The sequence below is a fragment of the Hyla sarda genome, chromosome 11 (genome assembly GCF_029499605.1).
Source record: "Hyla sarda isolate aHylSar1 chromosome 11, aHylSar1.hap1, whole genome shotgun sequence".
Taxonomy (NCBI): Eukaryota; Metazoa; Chordata; class Amphibia; order Anura; family Hylidae; genus Hyla; species Hyla sarda.
The window spans coordinates 6568838-6585750 of record NC_079199.1 but is presented as its reverse complement, the minus strand read 5'-3'; the positions used below and the strand labels follow the sequence as shown (position 1 = coordinate 6585750).

The 16913-nt window shown below is 44.9% G+C and overlaps 1 protein-coding gene across 5 annotated transcripts in view; it reads left to right on the top strand.

Moving 5' to 3' along the window:
* ASB2 (ankyrin repeat and SOCS box containing 2) overlaps window positions 1-16913 on the top strand; it is a 43992-nt gene that overhangs the window by 14694 nt on the left and 12385 nt on the right. For 2 of the 5 annotated variants that reach the window (XM_056545371.1, XM_056545367.1), the window contains exon 3: window positions 4768-4872. The exons of 1 other annotated variant lie outside the window; for it this stretch is intronic. In XM_056545371.1, coding sequence (XP_056401346.1) covers window positions 4768-4872 — 105 coding nt within the window. Of the gene's footprint in view, window positions 1-4332; window positions 4515-4767; window positions 4873-16428; window positions 16491-16913 lie in introns of those variants that run through there. 2 more of the 5 variants (XM_056545373.1, XM_056545372.1) reach the window with 2 other exon arrangements.

Here is a 16913-nt window from a genome sequence, read left to right as displayed (position 1 = left end):
AGTTGTAGTTTTGCAACATCTGGAGGTCCGCAGGTTGAAGACCACTGGTCTATACAGTGACGGTCAGGGTGTACCCCTTTAAGGACAGTAATAATAAATTGTATATACGGTGACGTCAGTGTGTACCCCTTTAAGGACAGTAATAATAAATTGTATATACGGTGACGTCAGTGTGTACCCCTTTAAGGACAGTAATAATAAATGGTATATACGGTGACGGTCAGTGTGTATCCCTTTAAGGACAGTAATAATAAATTGTATATATGGTGACGCCAGTGTGTACCCCTTTAAGGACAGTAATAATAAATTGTATATACGGTGACGGTCAGTGTGTACCCCTTTAAGGACAATAATAATAAATTGTATATACAGTGGCGGTCAGTGTGTACCCCTTTAAGGACAGTAATAATAAATTGTATATACGGTGACGTCAGTGTGTACCCCTTTAAGGACAGTAATAATAAATGGTATATACGGTGACGGTCAGTGTGTACCCCTTTAAGGACAGTAATAATAAATTGTATATACTGTGACGGTCAGTGTGTACCCCTTTAAGGACAGTAATAATAAATGGTATATACGGTGACGGTCAGTGTGTACCCCTTTAAGGACAGTAATAATAAATTGTATATACGGTGACGGTCAGTGTGTATCCCTTTAAGGACAGTAATAATAAATTGTATATATGGTGACGCCAGTGTGTACCCCTTTAAGGACAGTAATAATAAATGGTATATACGGTGACGGTCAGTGTGTACCCCTTTAAGGACAGTAATAATAAATTGTATATACGGTGACGGTCAGTGTGTACCCCTTTAAGGACAATAATAATAAATTGTATATACAGTGGCGGTCAGTGTGTACCCCTTTAAGGACAGTAATAATAAATTGTATATACGGTGACGTCAGTGTGTACCCCTTTAAGGACAGTAATAATAAATGGTATATACGGTGACGGTCAGTGTGTACCCCTTTAAGGACAGTAATAATAAATTGTATATACTGTGACGGTCAGTGTGTACCCCTTTAAGGACAGTAATAATAAATTGTATATACGGTGATGTCAGTGTGTACCCCTTTAAGGACAGTAATAATAAATGGTATATACGGTGACGGTCAGTGTGTACCCCTTTAAGAACAATAATAATAAATGGTATATACGGTGACGGTCAGTGTGTACCCCTTTAAGGACAGTAATAATAAATTGTATATACGGTGACGGTCAGTGTGTACCCCTTTAAGGACAGTAATAATAAATGGTTTATAGGGTGACGGTCAGTGTGTACCCCTTTAAGGACAGTAATAATATATGGTATATACAGTGATGGTCAGTGTGTACCCCTTTAAGGACAGTAATAATAAATTGTATATACAGTGACGGTCAGTGTGTACCCCTTTAAGGACAGTAATAATAAATTGTATATAGGGTGACGGTCAGTGTGTACCCCTTTAAGGACAGTAATAATAAATGGTATATACGGTGACGGTCAGTGTGTACCCCTTTAAGGACAGTAATAATAAATTGTATATAGGGTGACGGTCAGTGTGTACCCCTTTAAGGACAGTAATAATAAATGGTATATACGGTGACGGTCAGTGTGTACCCCTTTAAGGACAGTAATAATAAATGGTATATACAGTGACGGTCAGTGTGTACCCCTTTAAGGACAGTAATAATAAATGGTATATACAGTGACGGTCAGTGTGTACCCCTTTAAGGACAGTAATAATAAATGGTATATACGGTGACGGTCAGTGTGTACCCCTTTAAGGACAGTAATAATAAATGGTATATACGTTGACGGTCAGTGTGTACCCCTTTAAGGACAGTAATAATAAATTGTATATACGGTGACGATCAGTGTGTACCCCTTTAAGGACAGTAATAATAAATTGTATATACGTTGACGGTCAGTGTGTACCCCTTTAAGGACAATAATAATAAATGGTATATACAGTGACGTTCAGTGTGTACCCCTTTAAGGACAGTAATAATAAACTGTATATACGGTGACGGTCAGTGTGTACCCCTTTAAGGACAGTAATAATAAATGGTATATACGGTGATGGTCAGTGTGTACCCCTTTAAGGACAGTAATAATAAATGGTATATACGGTGACGTCAGTGTGTATCCCTTTAAGGACAGTAATAATAAATTGTATATACGGTGACGTCAGTGTGTACCCCTTTAAGGACAGTAATAATAAATGGTATATACGGTGACGGTCAGTGTGTACCCCTTTAAGGACAGTAATAATAAATTGTATATACGGTGACGGTCAGTGTGTACCCCTTTAAGGACAGTAATAATAAACTGTATATACGGTGACGGTCAGTGTGTACCCCTTTAAGGACAGTAATAATAAATGGTATATACGGTGACGGTCAGTGTGTATCCCTTTAAGGACAGTAATAATAAACTGTATATACGGTGACGGTCAGTGTGTACCCCTTTAAGGACAGTAATAATAAATGGTATATACGGTGACGGTCAGTGTGTACCCCTTTAAGGACAGTAATAATAAATTGTATATACGGTGACGGTCAGTGTGTACCCCTTTAAGGACAGTAATAATAAACTGTATATACGGTGACGGTCAGTGTGTACCCCTTTAAGGACAATAATAATAAATGGTATATACAGTGACGGTCAGTGTGTACCCCTTTAAGGACAGTAATAATAAATGGTATATACGTTGACGGTCAGTGTGTACCCCTTTAAGGACAGAAATAATAAATTGTATATAGGGTGACGGTCAGTGTGTACCCCTTTAAGGACAGTAATAATAAATGGTATATACAGTGACGGTCAGTGTGTACCCCTTTAAGGACAGTAATAATAAACTGTATATACAGTGACGGTCAGTGTGTACCCCTTTAAGGACAGTAATAATAAATTGTATATACGATGATGATCAGTGTGTACCCCTTTAAGGACAGTAATAATAAATGGTATATACGTTGACGGTCAGTGTGTACCCCTTTAAGGACAGTAATAATAAATTGTATATACGGTGACGGTCAGTGTGTACCCCTTTAAGGACAGTAATAATAAATGGTATATACGGTGACGGTCAGTGTGTACCCCTTTAAGGACAGTAATAATAAATGGTATATACGGTGACGGTCAGTGTGTACCCCTTTAAGGACAGTAATAATAAACTGTATATACGTTGACGGTCAGTGTGTACCCCTTTAAGGACAGTAATAATAAATTGTATATACAGTGACGGTCAGTGTGTATCCCTTTAAGGACAGTAATAATAAATGGTATATACAGTGACGGTCAGTGTGTACCCCTTTAAGGACAGTAATAATAAATTGTATATACGGTGACGATCAGTGTGTACCCCTTTAAGGACAGTAATAATAAATTGTATATACGGTGACGGTCAGTGTGTACCCCTTTAAGGACAGAAATAATAAATTGTATATAGGGTGACGGTCAGTGTGTACCCCTTTAAGGACAGTAATAATAAATGGTATATACAGTGATGGTCAGTGTGTACCCCTTTAAGGACAGTAATAATAAATTGTATATACGGTGACGATCAGTGTGTACCCCTTTAAGGACAGTAATAATAAATGGTATATACGGTGACGGTCAGTGTGTACCCCTTTAAGGACAGTAATAATAAATGGTATATAAGGTGACGGTCAGTGTGTATCCCTTTAAGGACAGTAATAATAAATGGTATATACGGTGACGGTCAGTGTGTATCCCTTTAAGGACAGTAATAATAAATGGTATATAGGGTGACGGTCAGTGTGTACCCCTTTAAGGACAGTAATAATAAACTGTATATAGGGTGACGGTCAGTGTGTACCCCTTTAAGGACAGTAATAATAAATGGTATATACGGTGACGGTCAGTGTGTACCCCTTTAAGGACAGTAATAATAAATGGTATATACGGTGACGGTCAGTATGTACCCCTTTAAGGACAGTAATAATAAATTGTATATAGGGTGACGGTCAGTGTGTACCCCTTTAAGGACAGTAATAATAAAATGTATATAGGGTGACGGTCAGTATGTACCCCTTTAAGGACAGTAATAATAAACTGTATATACGATGACGATCAGTGTGTACCCCTTTAAGGACAGTAATAATAAATGGTATATACAGTGACGGTCAGTGTGTACCCCTTTAAGGACAGTAATAATAAATGGTATATACCAGTGGTCTTCAACCTGCGGACCTTCAGATGTTGCAAAACTACAACTCCCAGCATGCCCGGACAGCCGTTGGCTGTCCGGGCATGCTGGGAGTTGTAGTTTTGCAACATCTGGAGGTCCGCAGGTTGAAGACCACTGGTATATACGGTGACAGTCAGTGTGTACTCTCAGCCGCATAGTAGAAAATCCGATTTTGCACGTTTTGCACCTGGTGCGAGGGGCGAGCAGGATCACGACTACTTCTTTGGCAGGGGGAGGGGTAGATCCTAGAGGTCGCCCGGTGCCCCATGTGCTGGAGCAGAGCCCCGGCCCTTGGACCTACAGATCCTAAGAGGGTGAGTGCTGTTTTTTATCCCATTGTTGTCTTATATGGTCATTCAAATCCCTCGACGTTTCCTCCCAGGGCCAAAAATAATCAAGAGCTGTGAGCAGCTGATTCCAGGGCCGGCTCCATCTGCTTCCATTCAGCCTGCAGGAGGTCCTATATGTCGGAGCCGCCGCTCGCTGCTCACAAGGTGCGCTGGATATGATCTGCTTCTCCTACTCCGAGTATTTCTCATTGTTTCACACATGTCGCCACAAATCCAGGTCCCTCCAGGTCACCGCCGGAGCGCAGACCCCCAACCCTGACCACGGCTTCGGGGTCCTGAGGAAGAGATACGATGGGAGTTATTGTCGCACCGCCCAGGCTGCGTAAGTGACGTCTATTGTCTGTGATGGAGGGGATTTCTCTAGTACGCGCAAAACTGCTTGAATGGCAATTACGAAGGCTGTCGGGGAATGCTGGGAGTTGTAGTTTGGCAACAGCTGAAGGCACACTGGTTGGGAAACAATGGCCAAAAGGCTGTTCAGGCATGCTGGGAGTTGTAGTTTTGCAACAGCTGGAGGCACCCTTGTTGGGAAACTCGACAATAGATTGTCATTGGATCCCGTTGGCTTGCACTTTCCGTTCACAAGCTCTGCTGGGAGTTGTAGTTTTGTTCCAATCAATCTTTATTGCAGTGTATCCCAACCTGGGTGCCTCCAGCTGTTGCTGTTGGCTGTCCAGGCATGCTGGGAGTTGTAGTTTTGCAACAGCTGAGGGCATGCTGGCTCGGAAACAATGGCCTTTGACTGTCCGGGCATGCTGGGAGTTGTAGTTTTACAACAGCTGGAGGCACCCTGGCTGGGAAAGAAGGGCAAAAAGGCTGTCCAGGCATGCTGGGAGTTGTAGTTTTGCAACAGCTGGAGGCACTCTTGTTGGGAAACTGGACAATAGATTCAGTGGATCCTGTTTGTAGTTTTGTTCCAATCAGCCTTTATTGCAGTGTATCCCAACCAGGGGGCCTCCAGCTGTTGCAAAACTACAACTCCCAGCATGCCCGGATAGCCAATGGCCTTTGGCTGTCCGGGCATTCTGGGAGTTGTAGTTTTGCAACAGCTGGAGGCACACTGGTTGGGAAACAATTGCCGAAAGCTGTCCAGGCATGCTGGGAGTTGTAGTTTTTCAACAGCTGGAGGCACCCTTAATGGGAACCACTAAAATAAAATAGTGTCAGAAGATATAATGTGTTTAGAACATGCTCCAGCTCTGAAGTTTTGTTCCAATCAGCCCTTATTGCAGTGTATACAAACCAGTGTGCCTCCAGCTGTTGCCAAAAGCTGTCCAGGCATGCTGGGAGTTGTAGTTTTGCAACAGCTGAAGGCATGCTGGCTGGGAAACAATGGCCTTTGGCTGTACAGGCATGCTGGGAGTTGTAGTTTTGCAACAGCTGGATGCACCCTGGTTGGGAAACAAGGGCTAAAGGCTGTCCAGGCATGCTGGGAGTTGCAGTTATGCAACAGCTGGAGGCACTCTGGTTGGGATCCACTGCTTTCTGGTGTCCAGCACAGGTTATAGATGTGTCAGTCTTCACTGTACTTCTAGCTTTAGGTTCATAAATCACTTTGTAGCGATGCCCCTGGGACGCCCCTATTGCAGATTTACCATCTGTGCCCCCTGTGAGTGCTGCACAGCAGAGGCAGCTGATATCCCCTCCGCAGTGCAGCGCCACCAGTGTCCAACCTATGTTTCTACACACACACACATCTGAACTTTACCGCTCGTTTGGCTCTAAAAGCTTTGATTGGTTGTAAACCATCTCAGTAGCCAATGAGAAGTGTCCGGTGACGAATTCTGCCACATGGTTGGTCACTGGGAAGATCAACACGTCTCTGCTATCCGCACGCTGTGTCTGACACTGTTACGATACCGTAAAACTCCCCGTAGCGTCTAATCTTCAAATGCCATCAGCTCTCCATGTACCAAGTTCCTGTGAACAAGCAGAGCTGCAGTGTGAAGCACAGAGGAGGGAAAGAGGAGCGGCCAGAATTCGGGCTACCGCAGAACGTAATAGACAGTTTATCTAAGCTGGAGTCAATGATCATTGCTATGCTTTAAGGCGGTGTTTCACAACTAGTGTGCCTTCAGCTGTTGCAAAACTACAACTCCCAGCATGCCCGGACAGCCTTTGGCTGTCCGGGCATGCTGGGAGTTGTAGTTTTGCAATAGCGGAAGTCACATTGGTTGGGATGCACTGTCTTAGGCTGCATGCACACCACGTTTTTGCTATACAGTTCCCGTACACGGTTTTAAGTTAAAAAACGCACGGAACTGTATAGAAAACCGTATGCATTGACTTAACATTGTAAACCGCATGCCAAACGCATCATCCAGTTTAGTCAGTTTTGCGTCTCATACGGCTTTGTCCATTTTTTTTTTACCCGTACCCAAAACCTTAGTCTACCACGTTTTACCACATGGGAGTCAATGGGAACCGTATGTGCGTACGGTTCCATACGGTTTTCACCATACAGTTTTTGACTTTGCACCGTTTTTTTTTCTTGGAATTTCAATCAAACAAGTGAAACTTTATTCAAAATGGAGTGAAAAGTTTAAAACGTATTAGTCTTTTTCTTAAAGAAGGATGCAACCGGACATCGTTTTTCAAATTGTATATGGTTTTTAACCGTATATGGGTTGAAATTTGTACACACGTTTTGATACAGTTTAGTCCGGTTTTGAGGAATCCGTTTTTCATCAAAAACCTGACACTGGAAACTGTATAGCAAAAATGTGGTATGAATCCAGCCTTATGATCATATTTACGGAATTTACGCTGCGGAAAATCCGCCGCAAGCCCCATTGAAGTCAGTAGGTACTGAAGTGGATTTTCCGCAGCGTAAATTCCGCAGCAAATTTACGCCGCGAAAACTGCCTGTGTGAACATACCCTAATGGAGCAGAGCTGCAGTGTAGAGCACGGAGGAAGGACAGAGCAGCAGAATAGAGTCCGCAGAGTCCATTGGGCAATGCAGATAAGTTGGCGTCACTGTGTTCTAACAGCCATGAAGGTATTATCCAGTGGGCCCAGAACTGGACATCACATTTAAAGGGCCTCACAATAAGACCCGCTCCTATTAAAGGGGCTCTCCAGTATAGAAAACCTAGTATAAGGGAATCCTGAGTTAATAAAGGGGGATCTGTTGTTCAGGATCCTCATCCTATCACAAGAGGACCTGTCCTGTATGATGCAGACAACCCATTGAGATGAATGGACGCTGTGTAATGCTTCATTTCCCCTGTGGTGGCGCTGCAGGGTAACTGACATCTCGTTATTAAGAGATGCTTCTAACAAGTAGGGATTGTACAAGGGGTCCTCCCCTATCCGCAGCAGGAGGCCCAGGGCTGGTGCAAGGATTTTTGCCACCCTAGGCAAAACCTAATTTTGCTGCCCCCTTGACTCCGTCCTTTGACACACCCCACCTTACTACTGGGGTGACACACTGTAACAAACCTCCTCTTCATGTAATCTCCTTACTACTGTGGTGACACTGTAACAAACCTCCTCCTCATGTAATCTCCTTACTACTGGGGGGACACACTGTAACAAACCTCCTTCTCATGTAATGTTCTTACTACTGGGGTGACACACTGTAATAAACCTCCTCCTCATGTAATCTCCGTAATACTGGGGTGACACACTGTAACAAACCTCCTCCTCATGTAATCTCCTTACTACTGGGGTGACACACTGTAACAAACCTCCTCCTCATGTAATCTCCTTACTACTGGGGTGACACACTGTAATAAACCTCCTCCTCATGTAATCTCCGTAATACTGGGGTGACACACTGTAACAAACCTCCTCCTCATGTAATCTCCTTACTACTGGGGTGACACACTGTAACAAACCTCCTCCTCATGTAATCTCCTTACTACTGGGGTGACACACTGTAATAAACCTCCTCCTCATGTAATCCCCTTACTACTGGGGTGACACACTGTAACAAACCTCCTCCTCATGTAATCTCCTTACTACTGGGGTGACACACTGTAATAAACCTCCTCCTCATGTAATCCCCTTACTACTGGGGTGACACACTGTAACAAACCTCCTCCTCATGTAATCTCCTTACTACTGGGGTGACACACTGTAACAAACCCCCTCCTCATGTAATCTCCTTACTACTGGGGTGACACACTGTAACAAACCTCCTCCTCATGTAATCTCCTTACTACTGGGGTGACACACTGTAATAAACCTCCTCCTCATGTAATCTCCTTACTACTGGGGTGACACACTGTAACAAACCCCCTCCTCATGTAATCTCCTTACTACTGGGGTGAGACACTGTAACAAACCTCCTCCTCATGTAATCTCCTTACTACTGGGGTGACACACTGTAATAAACCTCCTCCTCATGTAATCACCTTACTACTGGGGTGACACACTGTAACAAACCTCCTCCTCATGTAATCTCCTTCCTACTGGGGTGACACACTGTAACAAACCTCCTCCTCATGTAATCTCCTTACTACTAGGGTGACACACTGTAACAAACCTCCTCCTCATGCTGTTGACTGAGCGAATGGTTCGGATGCTGGTTGTCTAACTTTTTTGCAGCAGGCAGAGCGCCGCTCCCCATCAAGAGGGCGCTCTAGGCGGCCGCCTATTTTGCCTATAAGCAGAGCGGGCCCTGCGGAGTGCGGAGGCCCAGACTCCAGGTGGTCAGGACTCTGCGCTGGGAAGTTTATTTCCCATGGAAAAAGTCTCAGTATGTGGATGCGCTCCCTGAGGTCAGAGGTCAGCATCTCCAGAGCGAGCGGCTTCTATACGTCCGATCTCACATGTGTGATGTGCATTATATACATCATAACACGTTCATGTCAGGTCCTCATTGAACTTTCCCATCGTACACTTAGAATGGAGATTTGCGCCATTGTGCATGGGACAAATCCTGTTGTTTGTATAGAGCTGTCATGTCCGCCAGAAGCCCCCCCTGCAGGTCACCCCACGAATAACAGGTTCCCTATAGCAGTGTTTTCCAACCAGGGTGCCTTCGGCTGTCCTGGCAAGCTGGGAATTGTAGTTTTACAACATCTGGAGGCACACTAGTTGGGAAGCACTGCCATAGGGAGTGTATTGTGGTGTCGGTTTATGCATGCTCAATAGCAGTGAGCGTGCATCGATTACATTTCTGGGTTGGCGCTTTGGTTTTGCTACAATTAGGAACGGGAACTATAAGGATATCTTTATTGGTTGTCACCCAGCTTTCCCACAGATAGATATAAAGGGGCACTCGGGTGGAAAACTTATTTATTTATTTATTTATTTGTTATCAACTCGTGCCAAAAAGTTAAACAGATTTGTAAATTACTTCTATAAAAAAATCGTAATCTTTCCAGTACTTATTAGCTGCTGTATGCTACAGAGGAAATTATTTTCTTTTTGGAACACAGAGCTCTCTGCTGACATCATGACCACAGTGCTCTCTGCTGACATCTCTGTCCATTTTAAGAACTGTCCAGAGTAGGAGAAAATCCCCATAGCAAACATACGCTGCTCTGGACAGTTCCTAAAATGGACAGAGATGTCAGCAGAGAGCACTGTGTTCATGATGTCAGCAGAGAGCTCTGTGTTCCAAAAAGAAAAGAATTTCCTCTGTAGTATTCAGCAGCTAATAAGTACTGGAAGGATTAAGATTTTTTAATAGAAGTAATTTACAAATCTGTATAACTTTCTGGAGCCAGTTGATTTTAAAAAAATAAAATAAAAATTACGTTTTCCACCGGAGTACCCCTTTAAAGGGGTGTTTCGGTGAAAAATCATTTTTTTTTATCAACTGGCTCCAGAAAGTTAAACAGGTTTGTAAATGACTTCCATAAAAAAAATCTTAATCCTACCAGTACTTATCAGCTGCTGAAGTTGAGTTATTTCCTGTCTGACCACAGTGCTCTCGGCTGACACCTCTGTCCATGTCAGGAACTGTCAAGATTAGCATTTAACCATAGCAAACCTCTCCTGCTCTGGACAGTTCCAGAGGTGTCAGCAGAGAGCGCTGTGGTCAGACATAAAAGAACAACTCAACTTCAGCAGCTGAAAAGTACTGGTAGGATTAATATTTTTTAATAGAAGTAATTTACAAATCTGTTTAACTTTCTGGAGCCAGTTTATATGAGAAAAACAACGTTTTTCACTGGAGTACCCCTTTAAGGGTGTATTCACATGACACACTTGGATCTTCTGAAAATACAGCAAAATATTTCCTATTTTTTTGGGCAAATTCTAAGCAGAAATGAGGCCACCGTGACATATGGATGACTAAATAGAATTTCATGCAGCTTGACAGCAGGTAATGCTTCTTAGGGGGTTCAGGGAAAGTGATTATGTAAGGTATTGCGCATACTGTCCTGAATGGCGCCCGTGCTGCGCCCCCCATAATTCGGTCCAGCTGGGTAATAAGCCCCATAAGCCGATACTGATCGCACATCACACAGGACGGGCCACACGGCAGGTAGATGGAGCCCGGCTTTGATCTTAAGTGTAAACATGTGATCTTCTTCGGGTACGAGAAGATATAATGTACACGGTAAATGATGGCTATTATATTATATAACGTTACAGACAATCCATCACAGGGCAAGAGATAAATGATGTCATCACAGGCCAGGGACGCCCTTGGGTGAAACATGATGAGGGGCCCCTGAGGAGAGCACAGGGAGAAACAGGCCGGAGCTTCATTGTGCTAATGGAATTGAGAAAATGGTAATAGTATACATAGTATAAATAATACGGCCCTATAAAACAGAACCAGCTGTGTACAACTGATACCATATAGGGTATAAATAATGCCGCCATATAGTACAGACTCAGCAGTGGTCAAATGATGCCATACATAGTATAATACTGCCATATAGTACAGACCCAGCAGTGCTCAAATGATGCCATACATAGTATAAATAATACTGTCATATAACACAGAACCAGCTGTGTACAACTGATACCATGTAGGGTATAAATAATACCGCCATAAAGAACAGACCCAGCAGTGCTCAAATGATGCCATACATAGTATAAATAATACTGTCATATAACACAGAACCAGCTGTGTACAACTGATACCATGTAGGGTATAAATAATACCGCCATAAAGAACAGACACAGCAGTGCTCAAATGATGCCATACATAGTATAAATAATACTGCCATACAGTACAGACCCAGCAGTGCTCAAATGATACCATATAGAGTATAAATAATACTGCCATACAGTACAGACAGAGCAGTGCTCAAATGATACCATATAGAGTATAAATAATACTGCCATACAGTACAGACCCTGCAGTGCTCAAATGATACCATATAGAGTATAAATAATACTGCCATACAGTACAGACCCAGCAGTGCTCAAATTATACCATATAAAGTATAAATAATACTACCATATAGTACAGACACAGCAGTGCTCAAATGATGCCATACAGAGTATAAATAATACTGCCATACAGTACAGACACAGCAGTGCTCAAATGATACCATATAAAGTATAAATAATACTACCATACAGTACAGACCCAGCAGTGCTCAAATGATACCATATAAAGTATAAATAATACTACCATATAGTACAGACACAGCAGTGCTCAAATGATGCCATACAGAGTATAAATAATACTACCATATAGTACAGACACACCAGTGCTCAAATGATGCCATACAGAGTATAAATAATACTGCCATATAAAACAGAACCAGCTGTGTACAACTGATACCATATAGGGCAGTGGTCTCCTACCTGCGGACCTCCAGATGTTGCAAAACTACAACTCCCAGCATGCCCGGACAGCCGTTGGCTGTTCGGGCATGCTGGGAGTTGTAGTTTGGCAACATCTGGAGGTCCACAGGTTGAAGACCACTGATATAGTGTATAAATAATACCGCCATATAGAACAGACACAGCAGTGCTCAAATGATACCATATATAGTATAAATAATACTGCCATATAAAACAGAACCAGCTGTGTACAACTGATACCCTATAGGGTATAAATAATACCACCATATAGAACAGTACCAGCTGTGCTCAACTGATGCCATATAGTGTTCAAATAATACTGCCATATAGAACAGTACCAGCTGTACTCAAATGATACCATATAAAGGGAAAATAATACTGCCATATAGAACAGACAGGCTGCGCCCACATAATACCATATAGACAACAGATACATCTTACAGTAAACAATACCACCATGGGATGAACGAATACAACCATATAGGACAAAACCATTCAGGGTCTGAATAAAACTGCCATATAGTTCTCCAAACAAAGTGCCCTAATAATACCTACACATAGCACTCAAATAACAGTGCCATACAGCACCCAAAACGGCGAGCGCCCTAATACCGTCATATAATGCTCAAATGATAATGTTATGGAACCAAATAATATCATCACACATTACTAAAATGATGCAGTGCCCGAATAATGCCGCCATACAGTACACAAATAAGATAGTGCCCTAATACCATCATATAATGCTCAAGTGATGGTGTTATATTGTACCCAAATAACTGCACACACACTTAAAGGGGCAGCCACATATTTATCCATGACACCCCTCCCCCCTTGTGTTCTCTACAGCTGTCAGTGACAGTCACGTGGCGGAGGACATTGTAGCAGACCCTCAGTTCTTAAACAAAAACGTAAACAGCCGTGCAGGGCGTGTGACGTGGGGGCGCACATTACAGGGTCATTACATGGACACACTTGCGCCTCTGTCTCTGGGGGTCTCCTGGGCCCCCCTGCAGCTGCCATGACAGCTAAACCTGTCTCCATTCATGCGGGAGAACACTTGCTGTCAGTCAGCTGTTCCGGGAAGTGCCGCCCAATGGGATCCCTCCGTGTAATTAACGTGTTACATATGTGATCCGCCGGTGAGATTAACACATTGTGACGTGTGAACCTGCGCGTGGAGTTCAGGGGTCCGCCCGGGGTCTGGTGACATTCTGCAGAAATACGCAGAGCGTTACATGACGTAAGGGAATCCTCTAATCCGGCGTAGAAATTATTCTACATTACAATGCAACTCGCCCCCAAATTCCGGATTATCGGATGGAAGATTTACCGTTCACGCGCAGCAGAGAAAGTTCTGTAGTAAATCCGCATGAAAATCCCTGCAGATTTTGGTTTGGGTTATTAAAGAGGTTGTGGATTTGGTGCAGATTTTACCTTCCCCGTTCATATCAAACTTAACCTGAGTGTTTCCCAACAAGTGTGCCTCCAGCTGTTGCAACACTACAACTCCCAGAATGCCTGGGCAGCCTACGACTGTCCGGACATCCTGGGAGTTGTAGTGTTACAACATCTGGAGGCTCACTGGTTGGGAAACACTGCCTTAGATTCTAATTCTCTGTATGTTGTATCTTTCGCGGGAAAGTGGCGCAACAATCAATACGACCGTTATTATCTTTATTTCCCTATAAATATTGTAGATACATGTACGATTCAGGACCCTGGGTGAGCTGGGTGATGCTGCTATTGGGGACTCCTATGTGGTGGTCATTTTAGGTTTTGCATTCCTGAGCATAGGCCAGTGTTTCCCAACCAGGGTGCCTCCAGCTGTTGCAAAACTACCACTCCCAGATGGCTCTGCAACTGGTAAATTGTTATGGCGGCTCTGCGGTTGGTATTGTTATGGCGGCTCTGCGGTTGGTATTGTTGTGGCGGCTCTGCGGCTGGTATTGTTATGGCGGCTCTGCGGCTGGTATTGTTATGGCGGCTCTGCGGCTGGTATTGTTATGGCGGCTCTGCGGCTGGTATTGTTATGGCGGCTCTGCGGCTGGTATTGTTATGGCGGCTCTGCGGTTGGCATTGTTATGGCGGCTCTGCGGCTGGTATTGTTATGGCGGCTCTGCGGCTGGTATTGTTATGGCGGCTCTGCGGCTGGTATTGTTATGGCGGCTCTGCGGCTGGTATTGTTATGGCGGCTCTGCGGCTGGTATTGTTATGGCGGCTCTGCGGCTGGTATTGTTATTGCGGCTCTGCGGCTGGTATTGTTATGGCGGCTCTGCGGCTGGTATTGTTATGGCGGCTCTGCGGTTGGTATTGTTATGGCGGCTCTGCGGTTGGTATTGTTGTGGCGGCTCTGCGGCTGGTATTGTTATGGCGGCTCTGCGGCTGGTATTGTTATGGCGGCTCTGCGGCTGGTATTGTTATGGCGGCTCTGCGGCTGGTATTGTTATGGCGGCTCTGCGGCTGGTATTGTTATGGCGGCTCTGCGGCTGGTATTGTTATGGCGGCTCTGCGGCTGGTATTGTTATGGCGGCTCTGCGGCTGGTATTGTTATGGCGGCTCTGCGGCTGGTATTGTTTTGGCGGCTCTGCGGCTGGTATTGTTATGGCGGCTCTGCGGCTGGTATTGTTATGGCGGCTCTGCGGCTGGTATTGTTATGGCGGCTCTGCGGTTGGTATTGTTATGGGGGCTCTGCGGTTGGTATTGTTATGGGGGCTCTGCGGTTGGCATTGTTATGGGGGCTCTGCGGTTGGTATTGTTATGGCGGCTCTGCGGTTGGTATTGTTATGGCGGCTCTGCGGCTGGTATTGTTATGGCGGCTCTGCGGCTGGTATTGTTATGGCGGCTCTGCGGCTGGTATTGTTATGGCGGCTCTGCGGCTGGTATTGTTATGGCGGCTCTGCGGCTGGTATTGTTATGGCGGCTCTGCGGCTGGTATTGTTATGGCGGCTCTGCGGCTGGTATTGTTATGGCGGCTCTGCGGCTGGTATTGTTATGGCGGCTCTGCGGCTGGTATTGTTATGGCGGCTCTGCGGTTGGTATTGTTATGGCGGCTCTGCGGCTGGTATTGTTATGGCGGCTCTGCGGCTGGTATTGTTATGGCGGCTCTGCGGCTGGTATTGTTATGGGGGCTCTGCGGTTGGCATTGTTATGGGGGCTCTGCGGTTGGCATTGTTATGGGAGCTCTGCGGTTGGCATTGTTATGGCGGCTCTGCGGTTGGTATTGTTATGGCGGCTCTGCGGTTGGTATTGTTATGGCGGCTCTGCGGCTGGTATTGTTATGGGGGCTCTGCGGTTGGCATTGTTATGGGGGCTCTGCGGTTGGCATTGTTATGGGGGCTCTGCGGTTGGCATTGTTATGGCGGCTCTGCGGTTGGTATTGTTATGGCGGCTCTGCGGTTGGCATTGTTATGGCGGCTCTGCGGTTGGCATTGTTATGGCGGCTCTGCGGTTGGTATTGTTATGGCGGCTCTGCGGTTGGTATTGTTATGGCGGCTCTGCGGCTGGTATTGTTATGGCGGCTCTGCGGCTGGTTTTGTTATGGGGACATCTGTATGTTGTTCTGTTATAAAATATTTGGGTGACACATATGGGGCGCCATGTAACTCATGTCGTGTTTCCGGCGCCCCCTAGAAGTGCGAGCAGTAGATGTGATCTGACACATTATAGATATGGCCGCAGACTATTCCACTCCCGGCCAATATGATGATTTCAGCATCTGTGCGGTTTTAGCGCGGATGTTTGTCTTGGCGCTGACTTTACTCTGAGGATAATTATCGGAGAACACGAAATAATTCCTCGCGGTCTGTTCATCCCGAGGCTCTGGCTCCGATAATTACTCCTTATTAACTCATCAGGAAACCAAATGACGACCCCATGATATGTGAGCGAGGAGGAAGAGCGCGATGTGCTGCGGCAGCTCCCCTCCTGTCACACTCTGGTCTCACGTATAGCGCAGATTTAGGGGAGAATTAGCAAAACTAACGCAAAGAGAAATGCGTTGCCCATAGCAACCAATTAGGTCACTGCGCTCGTTATCCTATGGTCTCCTAGAATCAAGGACTGGAATCTGATTGGCTGCCATGAGGAACATCTTCACTTCTCCTTTGTATTTGTCCATAGCAACAAGACAGTCTGGTTGCTATGGGTGACTCCATTAATTTTTTCATCTTAACAACTAGTACCCAGCTTTCCTAGAGGCCTCAATGTCACATCTGTATGTAATGAAACAGAAAAGAGCAAAACATGGGCTGGAGAAGGTTATTGGGTCATTACATGGGGCTGGGGCAGATATCGGGGACTAGATGGGTGATTGGGTCATTACATGGGGCGGGGGCAGATATCGGGGACTAGATGGGTGATTGGGTCATTACATGGGGTGGGGGCAGATGTTGGGGACTAGATGGGTTATTGGGTCATTACATGGTGCTGGTGCAGATATTGGGGACTAGATGGGTTATTGGGTCATTACATGGTGCTGGTGCAGATGTTGGGGACTAGATGGGTTATTGGGTCATTACATGGGGTGGGGGCAGATATTGGGGACTAGATGGGTTATTGGGTCATTACATGGGGCGGGGGCAGATGTTGGGGACTAGATGGGTGATTGGGTCATTACATGGGGTGGGGGCAGATATTG